Here is a 27,507-nt window from a genome sequence, read left to right on the forward strand (position 1 = left end):
TCTCGGGCAGCAATTTTCGTTTTTATTGTAAGAATTGTAAAATACACATTAACACATGAAAAGAGAGTTTGATCCCGCAATAATTACAAGGACAATAAATCTTGAGTGTTGCAGGGCCCCAGGAATTGGGGGAGGGGGGACGGAATGGCTCTCGGCTGCAAAACTGAGGGGGTTTTCTTACTGCAGACAAGCAAAATAGGTAAAAGAAATATACATATAATGCAGGAACATCAGGAAGAACGCCATCCAGCCTTCTGCAGGAGAAATAGAGAGAGCCTGTCTGCTCTCAGCTATAATGTAAGATTCTTTCTGTATGGATTACAAGGGCTGATGGAAGGAAAATCCCTGGACAGAGGCTAGATTCACATCCATCAGATTACTGGTGTGAATTACTTGATTCTGCATCTCAGTTTGCCACGTGCTAAAAATTTATATGCTTCTGCTAAGCCTTTCAGTGCAAAAACATTTGACAGGTGCATTACAGTAGTAGCTTTTATTCCCTTCTTTTAAAAAAAATAAAATCATGTGCTTTTCTCTGCATAGGACACTAGGTGAGCAAATTGAGTTCCCTTATTGATGGGAGATTTCTGGGAGCAAAATTGTGAAAGACTCCCAAGTCGCATCAAGGAACAGGATGCAGCGAGTCCAGCTGCCAACCCTCCTATTTCTACTTTTAGTCTCCAGAACGTAAGAATTTTGACTACATGGGGTCTGATTAAATCTACAAATGAAATAGTGGAGGCCACTCTAAAATGATAAAAAGCAATCCACCCACAACTTTTCCTCTATCCAACTGAGGAAAGCTGGTAATTTTTCTCTATTGGTGATGGAAATATTTTGAATAGGCTGCTCTTTCCAACTGCTCCCCAGGATGCTTCATGTTCAGAAAAACCTGCCACAAGGAAGACAACGAGTGCTCACTCTTCATACTATTGTTCACCTGTCCAAAGCCAAAACACTCCAAAGGAAAAGGCTAATATGGCATAAACTGGATTGTTGAATAACTAAAAAGTCCAGAGTATATTAAGCCAGGTTGAAAAATGGCTCCCAAACTGATCAATGCTTCGCAACATCTGTATTTTCCTGCTATTTGAAGAAATTTGCAGGGCTGCTGCTCTTTTGTTGAGCCAGCGCCTAAATCATTTCCCTTCTGTTGTGCCTTTGAACAGGAGTGTGTCTCTCACACATTTGGTCAATTTTATTTGAGCTGAAATACTGCAATGCGTCACTGTGGTTGATATATATTCCTCCATTGATTGAAAAGGGCACATTGGCCTTTGCCTCTATGGCTTTTCATCATGGAGCGTAGCTAGACAAGGACAGTATGGAAGGATTCGAGTGGATCCCAAACAACTCTCCAGCATATGAGGCCCACAGAAACCCTCATCCTTTCTTTGTTCTTAACAATTCCAATTAAGGCTGTGAACTGGGGTGGGTGGGGGGAATCTGTTGTGGTAATTCTGAAAAGCCAAGGTAAGGATCTCTCGACTTTTCGGAGAGAAAAGGAATAAACACATTCAAAATCCCTCCATCTGCTGCCCAGAAGACATATTTGCAGCTAAGCACAATGTCCTTTTCTGCATTATATCAGCACAGTACAGCATGGGGATAGATTGGGCCTACAGCACCGGGAGAAATCGGTCTGTCTTTGATTATAGTGCGATATCTCTTCTATTTCCAAGGACCTACTGCAAAGGTCCAGAAGAAGAACTTGGGTTTCTCCCTCTTCTCCCCATCATGGGCAACCAAAATAGTGAAGGAGAAACAGGGAGGTTGTCCTGTATTCTGGTAGCCTGCTGGTCCAGCTTTTCTAGACAGAATGGAAGAGGGAAGCTCATATTTCCAACAGGCTGGAGGCAAGGTAGGAGCAGTAGGAGGCTCCCAGCAACTCTTCCACATCCTTGCGCTTCACCAGCCAGCACTTGGCTTCGTGAGCCCTCTGGACTGAATCCTTCAGCACCTTGGAGACTTCAGTGAGTAGTATTTTGTTTGCATCGCTTTGCATCCAAGCAACTTTGCCCCCTTGAGATGGATCTGGGGAAAGGCTGATGTTGGTATTCTGGAACTGGCCTGGGAAAGAGAAAAACGGCAATGCAAAAGCTACTTATCTAACTACATTAATTTAACAAAGGAGTTGCAAGTCATTTGTCTCTTATTTATACCTTCAAAGACACCGGTGATCTCAAGATTTATTAAGACTACAATACCCAGAGTTACCAGCCAGCATGTCATTGTAATTATGAGTATCATCAGTGAGTTGCCTGCTCTCATAGGGAAACAAAGCATGGACTGTATTTTTAATATGTAGGACCAGCTGGCATCTTGGTTTTGTTTTTTTTAGAATTACTTGTGTGATTCTTAAGAATACATTACATTTACAGTACTCTGGCAAGGAGGGAACTCGGGGCAGAACATAAACAGATGAAAGCTTGGAACTAGAAAACATGATAGTCACTCTCTTCGTAAAACAGCTTACCTAGCAAGCCACCTGCTGATGCTGATAGGCCTTGGCCCTTGACAATATAGAAGCCAAGATGATCCAACTGCAGGACTGTGGGTTGGCTATAGTGATGAAGCAGAACAAGAAATTCAACCGTGGACCCAATCTGGACAGTGATATTGGCCTCGGGCCACATGGAAATGGCCAGAGGGGGCTTACTGATTGTGGCCCGCTGAGTTAAGGGCAAGACCAGCACTTCCTCGCCATATAGTGTCACGCCCTTCTGGGTTATATTAATCACATAGCTGGCATGTGAGTGCTCCACTACTATGGTGATGACATCCAAATAGGTGCGGGGACGTTCTTCATGGCCTGGCCTTGAAGGGGCTCCCATTAGGTGTCCATTAACAGACAAACCTGAAGGCAAAGAAAGGCAACCATCAGTCTCTTCCTTTCCCCCTTGGCCCCCTCAACAAAATGGAAGCAGATCCACTGTTGCTGTTCTTCCACCCTCTCTGCTGAACATCCTCTCTCTGCCTCTCCTGTCTCAAAAAGCTCCCCTAGGTGCCTTCAACCCAGCTGCCTTTATTTAATTCTTCCTATCATTAAAATATTTAAAGCTGCTTCATTTTACAGAAGAATAATGCTCAGAAGCACTTGGTCCTTTTAAATGGAAGTTTTCCTGACAGAACAATTAATCGGTGGAAAAACCTGCCTCCAGAAGTTATGGAGTGCCAACAATGAAAGTTTTTAAGGAAATTGGACAACCATTTATCCGAAATATTATAGAGTTGCCTCAACTTGCCTGCTTGAGCAGGGGGTTGGACCAGAAGACCTCCCAGATCCCTTCCAACTCTGTTGTTCTGTTATTTAGTTCTGTTATTCTGATACTTTTCACACTGTAATTTTGTTGTTTGACTGTTCTGTCCCAGCTATGGACCCCAAAAAATGCAGCACATACAAAGTCTGTACAAACCTTAGTTTACTAAATTAAATCAGTCTTTTTCAAACAAAGGTTGTTAATTAACTTTCTTAACAGCCTACAAGAATCCAAAGAATAAATAATTGTAATCTTACTATGGTTGGCAGAAAGCCCAGAAGCAATTTGCAGGAAACTGATAAGAGAACTAAGATCCAGACGCGAAGGAGAGTGAACAAAGTTCACTCTCCTGCAAATTGCCTCAGTTGTCATCCTTCCTTAAATAGGCTAGTGGAGTGGCCAATTAGCCCCAAGCCTTACTCTCGAGGAGACCTCCTCCTGAGGAGCCACTCCTGCCTTTTGGCAGCTCTGTGTGCCCATGCATCGAGAAGAGGCTCCTCTTCTTCTTCCTCTTCACTTATGGGAGCTTCTGGAGGTTCTGAAGGCCCTGGCTCAATCCCCGCATCTGGCACCACATCTTCTCCAGCCTCCTCATTGTCTGACTCGAGTGCACAGGCTGCTGGCGCAGCATCACACCAGCCTCCTCACTGTCGGTATCAGCTACTGATACTGGTGATCACAAGCACCAGACGTTGTTCCTGAAAACAAGCTTATGGTCCCACCTGTCTTCACCTTTAGCCCTCTGGGATTGTCTGGGGCAGGTTCTAATCACAGCTCTTACCTGTGGCAGGGTCGCTCACCAGCCGCAGGATATCTCCTGAGCGACCATCCAGGGTGAAGCATAGATTCCCCAGTGAATGTGGCAACTTTATTACAAAGTGAGGGTCTCCATCCACTGCAAGGAAGAAGCAAAGGGTGTCCATTAACAAGACGTTTAAAAACCCGGGGACCCTGTGAATTCTTCATAGCTAGGAATGGGTTGTTACCCCAAGAGGAGAAAGTGAAGAGGCCAGACTTGGGTGACGCTCCCAGGGAGTCTGAAAAGAGAGAAAGATGAAATCCACTGCACATTAGAGAAATATTTCTGTTTATGGGTACACCAAGCCCCATTCTATTACCCGCCAATCAATCTCAATTCAGTCTCAATTTCAATCTCTTCTAGTTCCAATAGGCTCTATCTTTTGAAAAGTTATCCAGTGAGTTTTAACATAAACCAGGGAGAGGGACACACACACACCTACAAATAATAATAATAGAATAACAGAGTTGGAAGGGACCTTGGAGGTCTTCTAGACTAACCCCCTGCTTAAGCAGGAGACCCTATACCAAATCTCTTAAAAACCTCCAGTGTTGAAGCACTCGCAACTTCCGGAGGCGAGTTGTTCCACTGATTATGCACTAATACGCATTGACTTACTTACTTATAGGATATGACTTTTCATTTTTTCCCCCTAACCTAACATGTTGCAAAGAAATTATGTAAAGGGATTCAAGACTGTGGCCCATCAGCAGGAAAGCTTTGTGAGAACTGAACAGAATGGGATCAAAATTGGCTTGGGAGGAAGAAGCTGGCAAAATAATTATCAACTTCAAAACTGAGTTGCATCTGGCTGAGGACTGACAGACACACCCCCACCAAAAAATCTGGAAGTTTTTCTCCAGTGCATTTGAAGGTGGGCAATGCATTTGAATAAAGCTGATTGCTCTATTCTAAGCCCCCTCCTCCTGGTCATGTGATTCAGATAAGAACATATATTCGGCTTCTCAGTACAGACACCCAGACGAGCACATGTGGAAAGAAATAAAAATATACTACTCCAGGTAATGGAGAGAGGAAATATCCTGGAAGCCATGTTCTGCATCTGTTCCCTTTCTTCATGCTTCTAAAAGCGCAAACCTCCCTCAATTCACCCACCAGGAAATTGTTTGACAAGTGCTAATTGTCCAGGAAAATACCTGATTCACTGTCCGATTCTTCAAAAAAATCTGCAGAAAAAAGAGAGTTAATTTTCAGAGTATTTTCATACTCGCAAGATTCTCTCAGAAGCAATCCTGCACTGCCCCCCCTCACCATCCCTACTTCATGGCAAATATTTCCTTTGTCTGCAAGGAGTATAAATCCTTCCATTCCCCACCATCCAGTCAGAGCTGAAGAAGCTTCTTGGATGAGAAGCGAAACATCTTCAAAGAAAAACAAGGAAGTCCAGTTGCCTCTTGATAAGGCTTCTGTATCTTTCACTGATGGACAAACAGATTGTTGTAGGCATTCAGGCAGAAAGAATAATTATTCTTTGATAGAGGTTTGTGCACATTTCTCCCATTTGAAGAATTTGTTGCCTCTGTGTGGTTCCATTGGAAAGAATATATGTGGTTTAGGATTGAACTGTTGGTTCTTAGTGTTCAGTGAGTTTGGTTAGCATCATCAATGCAAAGGAAAGTGAGCCATTTAACTGAAGAGAGTCATTGACATGTAGGTAAAGGTAAAGGGTAAAGGTTCCCCTTGCACATATGTGCTTGTCGTTCCCGACTCTAGGGGGCGGTGCTCATCTCCGTTTCAAAGCCGAAGAGCCAGCACTGTCCGAAGACGTCTCCGTGGTCATGAGGCCGGCATAACTAAAAGCCAAAGGCGCACGGAATGCTGATACCTTCCCACCAAAAGTGGTCCCTATTTTTCTACTTGCATTTTTACATGCTTTCGAACTGCTAGGTTGTCAGAAGCTGGGACAAGTAACGGGAGCACACTCTGTTACGCAGCACAAGGGATTCGAACTCCTGAACTGCCTATCTTTTGATCGACAAGCTCACCGTCTTAGCTACTGAGCCACCGCATCCCTACACATAGGTAATGCTTACTTATTCAAAGTGCTCTTCAAAAGACACCAGCTCTCATTGGCCAGACCACAAATTCTATCTGCTCTGAAAGTTAAGCTTTATTCTGTTTAAAGAATTTAGCAAAGTATGCCTTGTTTTCACTTTATCATGAGCAACTTTAGAGTTTTGTAGCAATAGTTGCTAGCAAAGAAAACTTGCATCCCCCTTCAACATATAATACTATAGTACTGTCCATCTCAATTCCATCCCATATTTACTTTTTAAAGTAACAAAACCATAGCTTCATCATGGTTGCCAATACACTTAGTCTCCCATCTTCAATGGCCATGAATCTTGCTTTATAAAGGACACTCCATTTCTCTTTTCCAAAACCTAATTAAAAAGAGGAGACCCTCCTGATTTATGGATTTGATGCAGATTGTGAATCAGCCATACATGGACTTCCTGGATTTTTTCCCCATCCTCAGTATGCTTTGCAATGAAAGTGTTAAGATGCCTTGTCCTCCATAAAGCGCTTTATGCAGACAAAGAATGGGAGGAGCATTCAGGCCCACCTTGAAAGAAGAAGGGATGAAGGTAGACAAGGCTTTGAAGTAAAGGGAATATCTTTAAACCTGGGTACCCAGAATTTGGCACTCCAGGTGTTGATAATGTCACCAGATGGTAGGGTAGCACTGGTCAGGCTGAGAAAGGCTACTGGGAGTTGTGACAGATGAGAAATTAGGTGTAGAGAATTCAGGCCTTTTCTAAATTCAGTTTCCAACTTCTACTCTCTTAGAGGACTAAATTCATGCCCGATGTAAAAATATAGATATGAATTTGTATTTCACACCGCAAGAATTTTAACATTTCCATGCCTACGTGTAGATTAGTATATGGATATTTTATGCAAATCCATGTTCTCATTTGTCCTTTGTTTTTCAGCCATTTGTTTGTTCTTTGTTCTTTTGTGATGAGTGTTAAATGAGTCACTGAACAATCAGGCATTCCACCCCTTAAGAACATTGAATGATCAGGGGTGGTTCTCTTTGTTAAAGAAAACTCATTTTCTGGACCTGAGTCCTTGTCATTGGTTTCACGTTACACACTTGGTAGGGATCAGTAGGCTCAGGGGAATTCCAGAGGCTGTAAACAATAAAGTCTTTGGGAGAGGAGAAGAAAACATTCTAAGGAGAAGACACAATACGCTATCACACAGTTAAGAATGTGGCTGGAACTAGGACCGTAGTGCACTTCTAATCATTTTATGACTACTCAGTGCCATGAAGGAAATGAAAAACCGCAAGAGAAAGGAATAGAACAAATCAGAAATCTGAACTGGAACACATTCCGTACATTGCAGCATATGTGTGGTTTAATGTGGGCTTAATAAATGTGCTCTCCAAGACGAACATCTGGGAAGATCTTTAAAGATAGGAAATAGCATGAGCTCACTAGGCCATGTCCCCAAAGTCAGTCTCTGTGATGGAAGAATTACCTGGATAGTCTCCATAATCCAAGTTTTCTGAGAAGGAGAGAAATAAGAATTGAACACATAGATAACACAACATCCAGTCATCAAAGAGGATCTAGAACAATTCCAGAGCGTTACATGCATGGCCGGGGGCATAAAATACACAGATTAATGGGAAGAAAGGGGAGAGGACAGTTGATCTTGGGAATAAGGAGGCAGGGCTGGAGTACCACACATAAAAGGGGGCATGAATTAGGCTCCCCCACATGGCTAGCAGAACTGGAGATTCGTCAAATTTACAGATTAATAACCAAGATGAGTTCTTAATCTGCTAGGCGCAATTCACCTTTGTTGCAGTTCTCTCATCGCTTGGGAGATCAGCAGCAGCAACAACAGAGATGGACTAAAACCCCATGCAGTTAAACACTCTCCTCAGATGTAAGTGAAGAGAGAGGAGGGCACATAAGTGGCTTAGGAGGAAAAGGCCCCAAACCCCAGCACTGCCCCGGGTTCCTTTGCACTTACCTCCAAGTCCGCTGGGTATCAAAAAGCTGTATAGAGCTGGAGGATTCAAGGACTCCACATATTCTGTGTTCTGGATGGTGGTTGAGTGTAATTCAGACTCCCCAGGCAGCAGGAGGAGGCTGATGTCAGAGGCAGGTGTGGCGGTGTCAGGAACCGGACTGGCTGCTCCCTTTAATTCTGCTGCCTGAGTGGTGAGGGATGTGGCCCAAGAGACTGTGCTCTTCTCCTGGGACCTATCAATGTGCAACTTTGAGGTTACCCCATCCTTGGTGTCTGTCTTGCTCCTGGGAAGTTTCCCTGTCTCCATCCTGGCAGTACTCGCTTGCCACTTGGTATACGGGTGGTACTCAGTGACTGGCCATGGGGTCATCTTGGGCTGTTCCCAATGACTGGAGTTGCTCTCTAGAATCTTTGGGCTAGCAGAAGGATACAAAGCAGTCGGTGCCTTGACCACAGTGTTGGGGACCCTTGCCACAATCTTTGTCATGGCTGTTCCTCTGGTCTCCAGTGCAGGATGTGGCTGAACAGTGGGTTTGAGTCTCGCTGCTCTGTTGGGACTGATCTTGGGGAGGGTTACAGGCAACCTGGTTGACTTAAGAGTGGTGGTAGCTCTTGGGGGTTTAGTAGATCTATTGCTCGCTAAGGGAATCCAAGAGATGGTCGTTCTCCCCAGAATCATTGTGACTTTAGCTGATTTGGGGTGGGTGGTGGCAGTAGGTACTATGGTGGGATAGACAGGTGGAGTGGTGATGGTAGACATAGTGGTAACTGATGAAGATGTGGCTCTGGCTGCTTTAAAGAGCCTAGGTGCTGTCACTGGAACAGTTCCTGTCCCCGTCATTTCCTTGAAAGCTTTTGTTATTGCAGGGGCATCAGTAACTCCAAGAACAGATTTAGCTGCCTTAGAAAGTCTGGGCAAAACAGATACAGCCAATGCTTGAGGAGAGGCTTTTAGTGCTCTAGTCACCCCTGGAGGAATTGTGGTTTTCACAGGCTGGTTTCTATCTCTGGCTTCTTCTGGCCTCACCACTACCAATGAGGTGACAGGGGTGACAAAGTTGTATTTGATTGACAAATTGGTAGCTTTTTCTGTCAGGAGACGCCGGGCAGTGGTGTCATTGGCTCGGAACCGGGCCTGTAGCAGATCTTGAATGGTGAAGTAGGCCCAGAGCCTTTGTACAAAGTGACTGATCTTGTTGATCTCACCAAGGCAGCCAAATGGAGCGGCTTCAGTGGTATTGGTTGAAATGTCATTTTCCAGGTTCAATGGGCCTTCCTGGCCTTGCCCTGTGGTGCGCACCTGCAGTTTTGGTGCTCCTGGCTTCACTCGGCCAACCACAACCAGCTCAGAACCCTGGAAATAATTGGGGAAGAGGTTCTGTGTGAGGCCTTCTGCAACCCCATCAAGATAGGACAGCTCCACATCATACAGCAGAGGGCTGGCAATTTCATCATAGAAACCCTTGAGCTGCAAAGTAGCATCAGCATCCTCGTAGATACGCCGGGCCACCCCACGGTTCTCTAGCGAGAGTCGTCTCAGCAGCCCATAATCAGCATCATCTCCAAAGGCCAGACCAAAGAGCGAGATGGTGCCCTTCAGAGCCTTCTGAGCGTTGGTCAGAATGCGACTGCCGGCTGTTACTCCTGAAGTGGGTTCACCGTCGGTCAGGAAGATGACCAGTGGGATTCTTGGCTCCTTCTCCACCTTTCCATCCACTGAAGAAGTCTGATTGAAGATGGAGGCAGCTGCAAGCAATGCTGCATTGATGTCAGTCCCTAAGAGTAGGAAATGAGAGACTCAGAAACAAAGACACCTCTGAAGAAAGGTTTTGGCCATATTAGGATGAGAACTTCCTCAGTTTCTTCAGATACCTTTGAACTGCAACTGTCAGGCAGTCTCTTATTGATCAGGCTGATAGCCCTAGCCCACAGCAATATTAGCAATATCTAGACACACACAGGTCTCCCCCCACCCCTCCCTAGACTAAATGCATGGATTGATCCAGGTAGCTATAAATAGAAGTTCCTGGGTCTGATCTTCCTGGAGAACAATCAAATTTTAGAATAACAGAATTGGAAGGGACCTTGGAGATCTTCAAGTCCAACTCCCTGCTTAGGCAGGAAATCCTAAACCATTTCAGACAAATGGTTGTCCAATTACTTTTTAAAAACTTCCAGTGTTGGAGCATTTACAACTTCTGGAGGCAAGTTGTTCCACTGATTAATTGTCCTCACTGTCAGGAAATTTCTCCTTAGTTCTAAGTTGCTTCTCTCCTTGATTAGTTTCCACCCATTGCTTCTTGTCCTACCCTCAGGTGCTTTGGAGAATAGCTTGACTTCCTCTTCTTTGTGGCAGCCCCTGAGATATTGGAACACTGCTATCATGTCTCCCTTAGAAAAGGGATTTTATAAAAGGATTTTTAGCAGCAACCTTTAATGATGAACTCAAGGTTGTAAAAAATTGATAATTTTTCCACATGCACAAATGGCTGTTCTTGCAATTATTTTTAGGATGCCTTCTACGTCACTCTCCTGCCCTGTCTCTCACAGTTCTCCAGGCCAACACTTACATCCATCTGCTTCCATTTTGCTGACATAATCTTTGGCCCTCCGGATATTTTGAATGGTGGCTTGGATGGATTGACTTGGCTTCCACACATTCACCGTGTCAGAAAAAGTAACAATGTTGAAATGGTCGTCTTGATGAAGATCACTTAGTATGACGTGCATAGCTTTCTTGATCTGTAAAACCAAGAAAAATTAGAGCTAGACTTGGATGGCCTTATTAGCAGAAATCTGACCTTTGAATCAGATCAATTGATGCCCAATATTGGCATTGAGCAAATGGAAATGTGCATTCTCCACCCTTTTTTAATTTAGGTGTTTACAAATGAAATGATATTATTCCAATTAATGTAAAATAACAAGTTATCTAAGCTTCCTAAGTATATTCTTTGTCAACTCACATCCATAGCAAGCTAAATGATGGTAATTTATACTTTCTGACATACATTTTAGCCTTTTATTAAATTAAACTCCCACCTCCCTAAATGTATATGTTTACCTGCACTTCCTTGATGCTCTCTGAGCTAGCTTGTTGTGCTTTTTTTGCAGACATTTCATTAAGGACTAGTACTGATGATGTCACCTAGTTTGGTTAATGAAACGTTGGCAAGAAAACAAGCAAGCTCATAGAGCACCAAGGACCCCTCATTTCAACCCTGAGCTACAGATATTCTCCTTTATCTACCTGCCCTTCGTAAGATCAGACCACCTTCATTCACATCCTTTCTCTTGCTCCTAGATTTACAAACATATAATATATCTAGTTTTACTTTTTTCATTTGTTAATTCATTTTCTTCACCGTTTACATGTCAAGCTACAATCTTCCCCACACCATGGGCATCGCCATTCAAGTCTGATTGGTCACTGAACAGCCAGTTGTAACTTGAGGACCCCTTGTATCTACTCCCTCTTTCTTAATTCTCTCTCTATTCTCTCCTCATCCTTCATTTGCCAGCCTCTGGGCAACTTGGGGCTGCTCACCTGTTTCAGCTTGGTGCCATACATGGAGCCACTGATGTCAATAACAAAGACCACATCCTTCTGCAAAAGGGGCATCCCCCTCGGGGCAAAGTAGTGAGCAAAGTAGCCATTGTAGATCTGCGAGAGAAATAAAAAGATACCAAAGTGTAGAAATGACAGGGAAGATGTCCTTGCTGGTGGGGTGGCACTGGACAGGACAGGCAGGATTTGCTGAAACAAAGGAACATCTTTGGCCAATAAATTAGGCAAAGTTGGGTCCTCCTGGTACATCGGAGGTTACAGGCATTGGAGATGCCATGACTGGAAAAACTGATTTAAAGGGTCATAATTTTTGTCAATCCACATTTGGCTATAAATTTATACAGCTCAAAGCAAAACATCCATTTCTATCTTATACGCCTCTCTGTTCAGTTGTTATTCATTTATTTGACTGGCCTTTCTCATATACACACACCCTCAGTTGTCCTTAGTGTGTCTTAAACATTGTTCTCAATTCTCTATAGTACTATATGCAATAACTAAATTGTAGATTTCCTTATATGCAGTTCGATATTAACCACAATATTGTACTCTGAATATCCACAACTGCAAATACACCCTTGTACATATTCAGCTATAGACTTTGGTATCCAGTAGAGCCTTTCAAGAATGTAATCTTTGGGGGGGTGGAGGGAAGAAAATCAGGTTTCTAATCCTAACAGCTAACTCATTTGATCCTTCCTCTGCCTCTCTTTGATTGTGCCAAAAAGAAATCACACCACCAATATTCAGTGATTTTTGTTGCCAGAGTTCAGTGGTTTGACATTGGTGAGTATCAGGAGAAAAAAAAAGTTTCAAAGTCTACATACAGCTCTCGGGGTCTCCATCCAGATTTATATAGAGATGATATATTTTTTCTACAGATTGCAGCTTTCCTTTTTTATTGGAAAAGAACTTTATTCTACCTACCTCTGAGCTTCCAAGTATTTGATTCAGGAACATTGGTCTAAATGGATGCAGAGTTTGCTCCAGTGGGGCAGTTCTTATGTTCCCACAACACTTTTCTTGGATTGCTCTATATCATCCTATCTTGCTTCCACTTTTTAAGACAATCTTGATACCCAGCGTGTTCCTTTTATTCTATTTATTCTATAATTCTATAATTTTCCATTTATTATATGCTCGTGTAGCCTCTCCCCTAACCTGTACGTCTCCTGCAACATCTGGCATGGCCACATCATACTGCACCACAAAATCACCCACGATTCCCAAGCTGGAGAAGGCTTCCTGTTCTCGGAGGGTTGGGGTGAAGACAATCCAAGCGCACTGCCGTCCTTTTTCGACTCGTGTTGATGGTGGCATTTCGGCTTCACCTGAGAAGACAGAACAGCAGATTTATTAGTGGGGTCAAGGGTTGCCTCAGATCATGCAGGAATTAATTGATGTAGAGGTGACTTGGCCTGCCTTGGTGTCATTTCACTTCAAGGCTTTTCACTCAAGTCACTTCAGACCTTCTACAGCTACTCATTGAATCAAGAGAGAAGTCACGCAAGACACGGGCATGTGTGGATGGTTCCCCAAGTCTTGGGGAATCATAGGACAGCAGCCAGGATTACAGATACCACCCCCCCTTCTCATGACACTTGAGCAGAACGTAGACTCTCAGGGATGCCTGTTTACTTCCTGAGATCCTTCCAAATGAGGAGATGGGGACGTAAAAACTTAAGCAACACAGATGAGGTTCAAATGTTGTAACTAAAGTGAATGCTAAAGTTATTATGAATGGAGTTAGGAGGCTTTGTAAACTGGTAGGTAATCAAATCTTTATCTAAACTTGGGTAGGTATCCATAAGAGAAGGGACTGCACTGAGCCACAGCAGAGTCATTGAAAGCAAGACATTAAGCTAAGAGAGTGCTAAACTCCTGATGACTGTATGAACAACAATCCCATGTAACTTTCTCTGTAATAATACAGAATAGCTTGCCACTCTCTTCCCTTCTTCAGGATAATTTTTAACTTTTCTTAGTTTAACCCATAAGCCTGGGATTTTCCTGATCCAAAGCTGCTTAGCTTTTGAAGGACCGCCTATTGTGAAACTTTGCTGCTCTTCAAAATTGAAATGCAAGTATATTTCTTTGTGATTCTGGACCACAGCTCCACTTATCTGAGGAGAAGGATGAACTCATACCTTGAAGAGTATTGGTCATCAGTCGAGTTATGCGAAGGGGCAAGACCTGGACATGGTCGATGCCAGTTCTCTCAGAGATGCTCACTTCTACTGTGAGGTTCTTCACCAACTGCTGGGGACGGATGCTGATAGCTTGCTGATACTTCCCCAAATGACGCTGAAGCAATTCTTCATAGGTCAGCTCAAAGGCCACCTTTCCTCCTGCTTCCACACTGGTGGACATTCTGAATTTTTCTATTTCTCGATCCCTAAGAAATAATGAAACATGTTGTTCTGTATGATGCTGTTTGCCAGCTGGTGTTCTGCCCCAGCTACGGACCCCAAAGAACGCAGCACACACAAAGTCTGTACAAACCTTAATTTCTTAAATTTAATCAGTCTTTTTCAAACAAAGGCTGTTAATTAACTTTTTTAACAGCCTACAAGAATCCAAAGAATAAATAATTGTAATCTTATTATGATTGGCAGAAAGCCCAGAAGCAATTTGCAGGAAGTTGATAAGAGAACTAAGATCAAGACGAAGGAGAGTGAACAAAGTTGTTCCCTGAAAATTGCCTCAGTCGCTGTCCTTCCTTAAATAAGCTAAGGGAGTAGCCAATTAGCCCCAAGCCTTACTCTCGAGGAGACCTCCTCCTGAGGAGCCACTCCTGCCTTTTGGCAGCTGTGCGCGCCCATGCATCGAGAAAAGGCTCCTCCTCTTCTTCCTCTTCACTTATAGGAGCTTCTGGAAGTTCTGAAGGCCCTGGCTGAATCCCCGCCTCTGGCACCACATCTTCTCCAGCCTCCTCATTGTCTCACTCAAGTGCCAGCTGCACAGGCTGCTGGCGCAGCACCACACCAGCCTCCTCGCTGTTGGAATCAGCTACTAGCTGCACAGGCCGCTGATGTGCCACAACAGCTAGCAGAGCAACTCATTCCACACCATCCCTCTGCCTGTGACAAAGCTGCCAATCTTCCCGTTCATAGAATTTTCCCTCCATCCCATCCAATTTCCACCCCATCTTAGTGGCTATCTCTGGAGGAAGGTCTGAGACAAGAAGAGGCCGAATTCTTCGTGAGGCTCTTACTTGGTGCCCACATGAGCTGCTGTCCTTCCCTGCCTGCGGGCTTCCTCATACATCTTCTTAGCTTGGTGCTTTTCCTTCACTTCAGCCACATAGATCTTCTCATTCATGGTTCTAGTGCATTGGAACAGAACAAGAAACATCTGCCATCAAATCTCCTTTCCACTTTGGCCCTGAACACAGAGAACATCACAAGAAATATTTTTTTTTAAGTTATAGCTTTTTTTATTATTATTATAACTACAACCAGGATGCCCACATTGCTGTTGCCTTCTGCCTCTGCTTGCTCTAGTTTCTTAAAAACGCCTCCCTTTGGGACCAGAGACCTGGCATCCATTTTTAGTAGCTTCCGGGACCAGCCCTGGTCTCTAATGCTTTAAAGAGCAGAGAGGTGATGCCATTTTAGATTTCAGCTTGGAAGAGGAAGCAAAGGCAGGAAGGGTTATTTTGGAAGCAGGGAAAATGAGTTTCACGGCATGTTCCTGGATATCTTCAAGATTCAACCGCAAAGCCCAAATGCATTGCTGGAGCACATGTTTTTATAATGATGAGACAAAAGTGGGTGTCCGTACAAAACCGTCACATGGACGGGGACCTGCAATAATAGGGCAGACTTACTGCTGGTAACCCTCCCCCTCCGCAAATAGCAGCACCCCAACTTTGTGAGTTTAAATGAAATGCTAAGAGGATTTTTTTTTTTTAACTTTGGAATAAAAATGACACTGAGTTTCCAATATGTTAGGATAAAGGATATGGATTTTTGGACCACAAAATGGTATTTAGCACCTCATAGTCATCTGGATTTTGTAGCCCAATCCTAGCAGCCTCCATTCCCCCTCCCACCCCCACTGCAAATCCATCTATTGTGGTTAGGAATCAGTCTTGCTTGCCAAGGTAGTGAAGGAAAACAAACTTTCCAAAGCCTCAGGAACAAGCTGTGCCTATCTTCCTAATGGGTACTCAGAAGAGTAAAAAATGGCACCAAGCAACTTTGCCATTTCTACCAAAACCTTTGCCCTTCTTGGGTTTTTTTGGTCAATTCTTTAAATATACGTATAAATATATTGTCCTCAGCCTGATTGATGCACCTACACATGAACGAATGTACATGTGCATTCCCTGCTCCTTCCAGATTCAATATGATTTTGAATTGGTGTCTAAAATAGTCTATGTACAGTAGAGAGTGTATATAATAATCACAGGAATCCATTCCTAACTACAATGAGGCTAAATGATGACATGCGTATCATGACATTATGTCCCAAAGGTGCTTTTTCAGGAGGCAACTGGACTTTCTTGTTTTTTCTTTTGAAGACATTTCGCTTCTCATCCAAGAAGCTTCTTCAGCTCTGACAAGATAGTGGGGAATGGGAGTCCCCATCCATAACCTGGATGATTGAGAATCTCTACAGATCATGACATTACAATGCAAGCTCTGCCCTTGATACTGTGTTGCGATGTTAGATTATAGGTAGTCCTCGATTTACAACCACAATCAAGTCCTGTTGCTAAGCGAGACAGTTGTTAAATGAGTTTTGCTGCATTTTACGACCTTTCTTGCCCCAGTTGTTCAGTGAATCACTGCAGTTATTAAGTTATTAACGCCATTGTTAAATGAACCTGGCTTCCACATTGACTTCCCTTGTCAGAAGGTCGCAAAAGCTGACCAGATAACCCCAGGACACTGCAACCGTCATAAATATGAGTCAGTTGCCAAGTATTCGAATTTTGATCATGTGACCATGGGGATGCCACAATGGTCATAAGCAGGGGTGGGTTCTACTTACCTTTACTACCGGTTCGCAACGGGATCACGCACGCATGCGCAGATCGCCGATGACAACATCCAGGGCGGTGGGTGGGGCTTCCCACCGGTTCTACTACCAGTTCTTGCAAACCGGTCCGAACCGGTGGCAACCCACCACCGGTCGTAAGTCCAAAAAATTGTCATAAGTCACTTTTTCAATACCATTGTAACTTTGAACAGTCACTAAATGAATGTTGGTAAGTCAACGACTATCTGTATTACCAGTGCCATCCATGGAACGGCTCAACGCCTGCAAGATAGCAGATGTAGCATTGTAATAGGAGTCCATCTCTTTCCTCTAAGCAGTGAAGTCACACCCATGTGTGACTTCACTGTATATGGAGAGCTGGGGCTTTGATCACAACACTGCATCTACCAGATTTTGATTTCTCCCCTCTAATTAACCATGCAAGTAACATGTTCAATTGTTGCCTGGCATTGTAAACTCTTACCTCTTCCAGAGGGAGAGATAAGTCACCAACTACACAGGTGGTTGCTTAAGAGCCTTGATAGTACAGGGGCTTAGTGCACCCTGTCATTAACACAGCTGCCTGCAATTTCTGCTGGTTCGAATCTCTCCAAGGCTCAAGGTTGACTCAGCCTTCCATCCTTTCTAAGGTAGGTGAAATGAGGACCCAGTTTGTGGGGGTAATAAGCTGACTTTGTATAAATATACAAAAGTATGAAGGCTATTGCTTAACACATTGTAAGCCGCCCTGAGTCTCTGGAGAAGGGAGGCATATAAATCAAATTTAAAAAAAAAAAAGAGCTGTTCCTAAACAGTCCCAGTTGTAGGACTTTGAAGCTGTTCATTTTTATTCGCATACAAACCCTTTTGGTGGAGGCTTCTGCTCAATTTGCCAAGTTTTAGCCCAGTTTCATCTGCAGATGGTAACGGGTGATACTGCTTGCTATCTTGTTGTGAACAGTAAGCTTTACTATCTGCCAATCAACTGACTGCTTATTTATACAACTATAATTGTCATGGCTCCTACTGCTACCACCGTCCCCCCTCTTCTTTTAGTTTTTAGCAATTTTTTTTGCAAGAGATTGCTCATTAGGACTGCCATGCATGAGCTGCAAAATTATGGATAATCAGTAGGTTACAAAAATATGTCTACAGAGCTCACTCTTTGCTCCCATCTATCAGAGTTTTTTTTTTAACCATCCAAATATAATAGGTTTATTCCTCACTGTAACTCCCTGAACAATAATTCATGCAAGATTCACTGGAACAGCAGTGTATTCAATGTATGTTCTATTTGCAGTAGAGGTTATTTTTTCTGCAGATTATGTTCTGTACAGAACATTAATAAAAATGTCCACTGAATGGGCCTTGGCTGAATCTATTCAACATATAAAGATCGTTCACTATTTGTTCATCTAACACAGCATTGCCTTCTTCTGAATGGTAAAAGTTGTCAAGTAATTCAAACAAAGAGCATCTCCATTCAAAGAATATACTGATGTCTTTCCCTGGCCTAGACTCACATAGTAAAGTTGGAGATGAAGGCAGAACGGGGCAGATCCAAGTCAAAGGTAGCTTCTTTGGCTTCAGGATGAGGGTTACTCATGGAAATCCACACTCGTGTGGAGGCATAACGGGACACAATCGTCGCACGCACAAAGAAACTGGAAATGATGAGCTGAGGAGAGAAACGATAAAGTTGGTCAGAAAATGGTCCAAAGCATCCATTCAGCCTTCAGCATGAAACCTGAGAGAATTCTCTAAATCATTTTGAAGACTAGGTGGAGAATCGCAGAAACTCTAAGAATGATTCAAACAAGGAAGGCCCCTCAGACTGTTTATATGTGGAGTCCCAATTCCACTGAATACAGCAGTACCCTGAAATACCAGGTTACCTGTGGAACCATCTTTCCCTAAGAACATCTACTAGTACTACCAGATTAGATAGGAATCACATTCCTAGTTCCTTCCCTTAAACATTGTCACCTTATGGAAGCTAGGAAAGGTGCCTTTTTTGTAGCTGTCCTATGCCCTACGGCAGGGGTCACCAACCTTGGCAACTTTAAGACTTGTGGACTTCAACTTCCAGAGTTCCTCAGCCAGCAAAGCTGGCTGAGGAACTCTGAGAGTTGAAGTCCACAAGTCTTAAAGTTGCCAAGGTTGGAGACCCCTGCCCAATGGAACACTCTGGCCCCTGAGCAGGCCTCTACTTTCCTAGCCTTCCAAAAAGCCCTGAAGTCCTGGTTTTAAGCCCAGATGCTAGGATAGGATGAGGTGACTGCATGTTGGAAGCGTAACTTGGTTTTTGTTTTTAATGTTTATGGTTTGAATAGTTCTATTATGGTTTTATTTATATCATTTTATTACTGATATTGGTTTAATTCTTGATTGGAAGACACCCAGAGTTTGGTATAAAATGAGCAACTATATAAATGTTACTAATAAATAAATGCATGTAGTGTGGATGAAGAAAGCACCTAGAATTGTGGTGAAAATAGACTGATTAATATATGAATTGACTACTGATGATCAAGTTCACTTTCAAAATTGGATACTCACAGATTGAACAGTTAAGTTTTCATAAACTTGGAGGGAAAGATTCCCGTAATGATTTCCTATTTTCTTCATTCTTTCATATCCTCTCGAGAAATCCACTTAAACAAAGGAACATTCACACACATATGCTCTGCTCCCACAACATGCTTAATTGGGTCAATGACAGCAATGCTTGTGCATTGTGGGATAAGCACAGAGTTAAAGTTACCCTGCTTGGTTGTATGAAGGGAATCTGTGTAATCCCAGTCAGTTAAGCCATTTTGGCCACCTAAATCCTCCAAGAAAAAGAGCCAGAGAAAGAATGGATGGAAAAAGCAAATCTCTTTTAGAACTCACTGCCCAGGCTGTGCAACATAGAACGTAACTTCTAAATCTGATTAGTTGTAGATACTAGGCCAAGCATCCTACTGCCCACCAGCCTGACCAGGGCCAAAAAAATAAGATGGAAGGAAACCTTGTGTTCTATGGCACAAGACCTGCTGAAATGCTGGACTCTTCCTTGGGGGAACGTGTACCCTGTATTCCCAGAATAACCCAGTTAGTGTGATTCTGGGTGTTGCCAAAACTGCCAAGGTGATTTGACCTGTCTAGTGGTTCTTTAATTATTTTGTGGGAGCAGCAGGTATGTATACTCTGCATATGCCCTAGGCATCTGTTTAAATAATTGAACTCAAGATAAAAAAATGTGTGGTTGAATGGTACCGCTGGTATGTGCCAATTCTATTCCCCTCACAAAAAGTCCTTGTTAATTTGGATTCTGCATAATATCCAGTTGATGTCATTCAAGTTACCAGTCTGCAGTGGATGAGGAAGATGTTTGGATCTTGTTTGGAATCCCAAACACACCTGGTATCAAACTATTTTGTAAATATATTCTGAGAGACTATATTCCCAGCTTTACTTACTGGCCAGCATGCCTCAATACAGGATCTCAACAGGACTTCGAAAGGAATATGTATAGGATTGCTCTGTAAAGCTCCAACTTTATCCTGTTTATAAGCACAGGCTAAAGGACTCTCCCTAGATTTTGATGAAACAGCAGTAAAATCCCTCCTACCTACCAGATTAGATTGTGATGAAAAATCATTAATAAAATCAACTGGTAATTCAGCAGATTGCCTACCTTGCTTTGGGGAGCTTTCACTTGACGTATAGACCTCTGTGGAAAAAAACATAATAGTGATTTTCTTTCACATAATATGGCTTTGAAATATTCCAAATGAATGGATATTCCTGAGTGATTTCCAGAGGCCAATACATCCCCTTTTGTTTCTCTTCTTAGTTCTCTCTTGATAGTTCCTACCATACCCAGCATCCATCCATCCATCCTTCCTTCCTTCTTTCCCTTTCCCCCTCTTTTTTGTTGTTTCTAGAACATAAAGACATAATTTAAAATTTTGCTGTCCTAAGCTGCCCTAACCATGTTCAGAAGCATCAGAAGCCAGTTCCAATGGCTTTTGAAAGAATGGCTGATAATTAATTATCATGAAAATGGCTGCAAAAATCCAGACAACTATAGGTGGCATCAAAGCAGTGGTGAAATCTGAACCGGTTTACTACCGGTTCACTGGCTGTGCATGCGCACTGCATGCCAAATGTGTGCTATGCGTGTGTATGCACAGTGCGCACCATGCACCAAATGCAAGGTGCGCGTGCAGTGCACACCAAAAGGAGGCATAGGGTAAGTAGAACAGCACGCGGGGGGAGATGATCAGCTATGGCGCGCTATCTTCAGAGCCTTTTTTTTTTTACTTTTAAAAGCATTTTTTTACAACCTATTCGCCAAATACCATGTTTCCCCGAAAATAAGAGCCTGTCTTATATTTTTTTGAACCCTGAAATAAGCGTTTGGCCTTATTGCCATGCGCTCAAATGCCCGATTGGGCTTATTATCAGGGGATCTCTTATTTTGTGGGAAACAGGGTAGGTTGTAAAAAAATGCTTTTAAAAGTTAAAAAAAAAAGGCTCTGACGATCGCGTGGCACAGCTGTTGGATTTAACTTGGATTTTTTTACTACCGGAGAACCAGTAGTAAAAAAATGCTAAAAAACTTTTTTAAAAAAGTTCCGAAGATCATGCGTTGCTCAGCTGATCGTCGGAACTTTTTTTAAAAATATTTTTTACTACCAGTTCGGCAAACTAGTAGCCTTTTTTACTACGGGTTCGGGTGAATCGGACTGGACCAATAGCATTTCACCCCTGCATCAAAGAGCTTGCTGTAGCTCTTTGCTAACATCTAGTGGCTCTCCAAATTCTTGCAAACAAGGTCTGTTAGCCCTAGTTAAATCCAACATGGAACAACGTGCCTGTTGTTACAAAAGAAAAAGAAAAGAAAATTTTATAAAGAGAGTAATGGATCTCGGTCGGGTTTCCATGTCTTATGTTTTTCAGCCAGAATATCATTGGCTGTTGTGAAAAACAGAATGCTAGACTGGATATGACTTTGTTCCTGTCTAGCTTTTGTTATGCTTTCATGAGAACTTCCAGATGGTGGGCTAGAAATTGGGAAAGCCAGAATTTAATCCCTCCCAAAAGAGAAAAATAAAACGAGATAAAGAAAAATGTTAGTTCTTTCCTATTACAGTCTGCCAATTTATAGTCCATGGCTTCCAGAGATAGTAATGTTATTATATAGAGATCGTTTGTATTTCTCTCACTTAACTTTTGTTTACAATGAAACTGCAACTGTCTTACACAATTCATGTCAACTGGACCATGCTGAAATATGTGTAGATTTTTGTGATAAGGACCTTTCAGTCTGGCTACGTATAGCATATATGGACTGCAGTAATCCAGTTCCCATTAGATTGCATTCAAGAGATTCAAAACCATCTAACTCTCTACTGCCAATTAGTTAGCTGTGGATTTTAGTAGAAAAGCTTTAGTAGAAAAGACAATCATAATTTGATATCTCATTATCAAGATGCTTCAGAAAGAAATAATCTATTCAGTGCAAGGGGTCTTCAGGATTCTGCTTTGTCTATGGCCTGTAGATTTTTCTGTGAAAGTAATAATTATCCTCATGTTAGATTATATTCTGTATTTCTGGCACCATTTCTGTGATGAGCTTATCTGATGAAAGTAGGAATCTGCCCTATCTTGTATCATCTTGTGCATATTTAATTTAATTTAAATTTAATAAATAATAATAATAGAACAGAACAGTATAGAATTCTTTATTGGCCAAGTGTGATTGGACACACAAGGAATTTGTCTTTGGTGCATATGCTTTCAGTGTACATAAAAGAAAAGATACATTTGTCAAGAATCATAAGGTACAACACTTAATGATAGTCATAGGGAACAAATAAGCAATCAAATCATATTAGGAAACAGTCAATATAAATCTTAAGGATACCAGCAACAAGGTTACAGTCATACAGTCATAAGTGGGAGGAGATGGGTGATAGGAACAATGAGAAGATTAATATTAATGCAGACTTAGTAACTAGTTTGACAGTGTTGAGGGAATTATTTGTTTAGCAAAGTGATGGCGTCCGTGAAAAAACTGTTCTTGTGTCTAGTTGTTCTGGTGTGCAGTGCTCTATAGCCAACACATAATAATATGGCCAACACAGTGAGGCAGCTGTTGCCCAGGAGTTCAAGAAGGACATTTTAAAATCCTACCGAGAGTTGGATGGATTTGAACTTGGGACATTCATTATGCAAGAGACGGGCTTTCTTACTGAGCTATGTCCCTGGCCCTTCTGGGTAATTCCGATAGGATTGCTCTGTAAATATTCCCATTGCATTAACATTTGCTTCGCTCATTTCATTCTTGTTTTGACTGAAATGGGGGTTTGTGTGTGGAACATATGAGATAGAACTGGATGTAAACAGGGACGTGAGGGAATTACAAATATTGAAAGCATTTAGCAGCATTAGTTTCCATTAAGGCTCAAATCAGTCTTAAAAATGAAAAAAAAAACCTCATTTAAAATGTATCCATTCATTACAAATGCAGAAATCTGGAGTGTTTTCCAGTGATGGGAACTATCTTTTTTTTTGAAAACTTTCCTATGTACATATGTGGTATGATTGTTCTGTCCTATCACTTCCTTAGAACATAGGGTCATGCAGAACATTGTGCCAAAACCATCCTTTGCCTTTAATTATTGGGGGGGAGGGGATCAATCAGAAGATCAAAAGTCGCCCAGAATCATTTGCTGAGACAGGTAGCTATAGAAATCAAATGATAGATGATAGGTAGCTAGGTAGCTAGGTAGCTAGGTAGCTAGGTAGCTAGCTAGCTAGCTAGCTAGATAGATAGATGATAGATAGATAGATAGATAGATAGATAGATAGATGATAGGTAGATAGGTAGATAGGTAGATAGGTAGATAGGTAGATAGATAGATAGATAGATAGATAGATAGATAGATAGATGATAGATAGATAGATAGGTAGGTAGATAGATAGATGATAGATAGATAGATAGATAGATAGATGATAGATAGATAGATGATAGGTAGATAGGTAGATAGGTAGATAGGTAGATAGATAGACAGATAGACAGATAGACAGATAGACAGATAGACAGATGATAGATGATAGATAGATAGATAGATAGATAGATAGATAGATAGATAGATAGATGATAGAGATACTGTGGATAATAAATTTCTTCCTTTTCCTAGACTAAGAAATCCAAAAATTTACCATGTGCTTATGTGCTTCTCACAGTTATTACACCTGTGTTGTTTTTAATGACCCATGTCAAACAAATCACAGAACAAAATTATGAATTCAGCTATAACTTATTTTCAGGGAAGCAAGTTAAGTAAATGATATGAGATGAAAGAATATTAGTACGTGATCTTTTTCAACACTATGCTATTCTGTTTCATAATATTCTTTGTTTTTCATAGTTCAAATGGTTTCACAGTAGTCCCAAATATTGCGATTCATAGACTGCACCTGCTGTGGGCTTGGGTCCTTTAAACTTTGGATGGCAGTGAGCTGCAGCTGCCATGGACCTGGAACCGAACCAAGCCATCATAGCAGTGACTGCTATGGAACTCAGCAAAATTGGGTTTTTCTTTCCTACTAGCAACAATGAAGGTCCAGTTTAATAAGGAATGATCCAAGCCAGTGATGGTTAACCTTTTCAGCACCAAGTGCTGAAACTGGAGCATGTGGGCGCATGTACGCACGCTGGAGCACCGGAACCTGAAAGAGAGCAGCTGGCCGGCGCACATGCGTGCAGCATCCAGTTGCTCTTCCGGGTTCCATCACATGCATGCGTGCCAGCCAGCTGCTCTCTTCCGGGTTCCGGCATGCACATGATAAAACGCGGAAGAGCAGCTGGTGACGGTGCGCATGCCCACAGAGAGGGCTCTGCGTGCCACTTCTAGCACGTGTACCATAGGTTTGCCATCACGGATCCAAGCAGTCCATAATAGACTGCTTCTATGGCTGGTATTGTTCCATTGAAGTTAACAGGCCACATCTTCAACAGTTCATAGCTTACCTAGAGTGTAACTTCACACAAAATATTCCTGGGTGGATTAGAGATCTAAAGTGAAAGGCTTTCCAGCAGAAGAAATAGAACAGGAGTGAAAACATCTCTGAAGCTATGGAATGGCTTTGTTAAAAGTGGCATGTTTTTGATCCTGTTAAATAAGTCAAGGATTTATTTGCTTCTGGTAGGAAAAAAAAAACAAGTTTTGAAGTAATTCAGAAGGCTCTATCCAGCTGAATGGAAAGGCTCTTATTATTATTCCTATATCATGCATAACTCCCCTCACTCTGTTGAGAGGCTGTCTGTCTTTCCCTTGTGCTCATGAAGCATTCTCTGTAACTCAAATGTTTCCTCTGTGCTTTGCCCTCTGAGTTCTGCAAAGAGACATCCACCTGCTATTTCCCATCAATGCTTTACTGTAGAATCCTTGGCAAGTTATGGTAGAACACAGCTAGATTTCTCCTTTCTCCAGCCATTCGTTCCCATCGCTTTCTACAAAGTTAGGAGCAAAACTCAGGATTTCACGGTGGTTGAAGAACCATTGAGCATTGCTGCCTCCAGTGATCTTATTCCCTTCACCACCATTTCCATTTGCTAAACATAAAAAAAAAAAAAGATAGGGGGAAAATGCTACAAAAACAACACAGCAACATCGAGGCATCCTTTGGGGCTTACATTTGTTCACCCCTTTGCCTGGACTTACCTCATGGGAAGGTACCTGTATTGGAAGAGGATGTCCCACAATGCTTAAAGGTGCTAGAATCTGAAGGAGAATGAAGAGAGATCTCCGGAGCTGGTCCATGGCTGGCAGGAAAGTTTTGCTTCGTCTTTGTGGAAGGCGCTCCGGATGAGAACGCCTCCTTGGCATCTCTTTCCTTCGTACTTTTGAACCTCAGGTTTCTTCTTGGCTTTTTTTTTCCTCAAAGGATCTATAAATGTAGCATTCATCCTGATACAAGCCTTGATTGTCCATGCATCCAAGACTGGAGGGTGGCCAGTTTCGCTTGCTACTCCATAAGATGAAATGAAAACAAAATCTTCTGAAGAGCCTGTGTCTCTCCTGTTTTCCACACTTGGTGAGGACTTCACGAATCCACAAATATGTTGCATAAATAGGCCCAGATAGGCAAGGGGACAGGAGAAGGTCATGGCAAAGTTATCAGCATTGGTCCCAAAGTGTACCTGCTGCACAGTCCTTTGACAGGAGAAGCCAAAAATATGCCAAGGACTCATTCGAGAACAGAAAATTCCCTAGTTCAGTATGTACGTGTATGTTTGTTTGTATAAACCAGAAAGGGAGAGATTTCCTGAGTTGTGGGATCTTAGTGAATTTACCCAGTTTAGCTTCTTTTGGTCCTGGTTTAATCCTCCTACTTCTCAGAAGAGACACCTCCCTCACAGTGGTAAAAGAAAAATATTTCTCTTCCTACTGCCCAAACTGTAGGATAAACAAGCACATTGGCTTGCAAGTCTCAAGGACTCAAATCCTCTCCCGGCTTACTTCTTACAAATGATTCCTTCACTTCTGTCCTGATGCCTCATTAATATTCTTCAGCCAGTGTTTGTAAAATTCTCACTGACTACTTTACACATAAAGCTAAGCCATCATGTGCTTGCTTTGTACTGTATTTGGTTTAGACTGTTTATTTATTTATTAAATTTATTGGCTGCCCATCTTGCTACAGGATAACTCTGGGCAGCTTACAATCACATTCCTTAGTTGCTTTGTAAACTATGATCTGTACTCCTGGCATTGTCATTTAGTAAACAAACTTATCTTAACTAGCAAACTCAGCCATAATATGTCATAAATTAAGCTAGAGTGCCCCCTCTCTCTTCCTCTTTTACTCTCACATTCGTTCTTTCTCCCTCTACACATACTGCATAGGTTGCTAAAAATAGATAATGGTGTTGACCCTGAGGGGGAAAAAAACCCTATTCTTTCATTAGACCAACAAAAATTGTACAGAATTGCTGCAAATATTTGTAATACATAATGGATTCTTTTGAATCTAAGATTTAAGGCAGATTTATCTTTCCTAAAGTGGAGATTTTCACATGTTTGTGTGACATTTCTTCTCAGGATCTTTTCAAAAGAACTAATAACAACCTAACTCTATTCTGTAGACCAACCTGCATGTTTGATAGTGCTCAGTCACTCCATCTTGTCATGTAAGCTGGTACAGAAATGGTTCCAGTCCAGGCATATCCTCTTGCCTCCATTTTATAACCAACTTGTAAACAGGTTTGCAGCATTTTTGTTCAATTCCCTTTGAGCAGGTTTGTTACCTTGGAAAAAAGTATTCCCATTTAATTGATCTTCGACATCTTAACTGTTTTAGAAGCAAGCCTTCTATGGTATTGTGATCCTCTTTTAGTTTTGCAGTTTCCCTCCAAACTGCAAGTTACAAAAGGTCTCCCAATTGTGTATTTATGTATTTTATTGAAAGGGAACTTTTCCAAGAAATATTTTCATACCAATGGAAAGTTCATTATGTTTGAAAATGTATGTTTCAACATACTTGTCTTGGCTACTTCAAAGCTCCCCCTCCCAAGTAATCCTTTCCTGTTTGTGCTCCTGCTGGTTGTTTTGCACACATGAATGCTTAAAAAAAAAAGAAAATAAAAATTCTGAATACCAGATCTCTTACTGAATCCTCCTCCTACATATTCCTGTATTTTCCAACAATTAAAGAAGCTGTTGTCTGCAATGAAAATTTCATAATAGGATTCAGGAGCAAAGCTCAAGTAAATAAATTAGTATAGCCATAGCAAGAGATGAGGGATTTTGTCTTCTCTACACCAGAAAGATGATGGATCATCAGGTTGCAAAAAATTTGAGGAGTTAAAGATGCCTATCACTATT

The 27,507-nt window shown here is 42.0% G+C and overlaps 1 protein-coding gene across 1 annotated transcript; it reads right to left on the reverse strand.

Moving 5' to 3' along the window:
* Positions 1-25,524, reverse strand: ITIH6 (inter-alpha-trypsin inhibitor heavy chain family member 6). Its single transcript, XM_034434102.2, has 15 exons — positions 25,345-25,524; positions 20,304-20,339; positions 18,148-18,302; positions 14,853-14,963; positions 13,786-14,033; positions 12,800-12,969; positions 11,618-11,734; positions 10,641-10,812; positions 8,071-9,846; positions 7,570-7,596; positions 5,217-5,246; positions 4,247-4,297; positions 4,042-4,155; positions 2,477-2,857; positions 1-2,070 (listed from the first exon to the last, which is right to left on the reverse strand). Exons 1-15 carry the CDS (start codon positions 25,507-25,509, stop codon positions 1,835-1,837), a joined length of 3,789 nt encoding a protein of 1,262 aa, XP_034289993.2. The 5' UTR covers positions 25,510-25,524; the 3' UTR covers positions 1-1,834.
* Positions 25,525-27,507: the final 1,983 nt, after the last annotated feature.

The sequence above is a fragment of the Pantherophis guttatus genome, chromosome 2 (assembly GCF_059756535.1).
Source record: "Pantherophis guttatus breed Tessera chromosome 2, ASM5975653v1, whole genome shotgun sequence".
In the NCBI taxonomy this organism is placed as follows: domain Eukaryota; kingdom Metazoa; phylum Chordata; class Lepidosauria; order Squamata; family Colubridae; genus Pantherophis; species Pantherophis guttatus.

What these genes read in the sequence shown, in the direction of transcription:
- ITIH6 (XM_034434102.2), bottom strand. Translation starts at nt 25,509, where the DNA reads ATGCCAAGGAGGCGTTCTCATCCGGAGCGCCTTCCACAAAGACGAAGC. An exon ending in TACAGGTACCTTCCCATGAG is followed by an intron (nt 20,340 to 25,344) that starts GTAAGTCCAGGC and finishes TTTTTTCCACAG; the next exon opens with AGGTCTATACGTCAAGTGAA. An exon ending in AGAATCGGACAGTGAATCAG is followed by an intron (nt 4,298 to 5,216) that starts GTATTTTCCTGG and finishes CTCTCTTTTCAG; the next exon opens with ACTCCCTGGGAGCGTCACCC.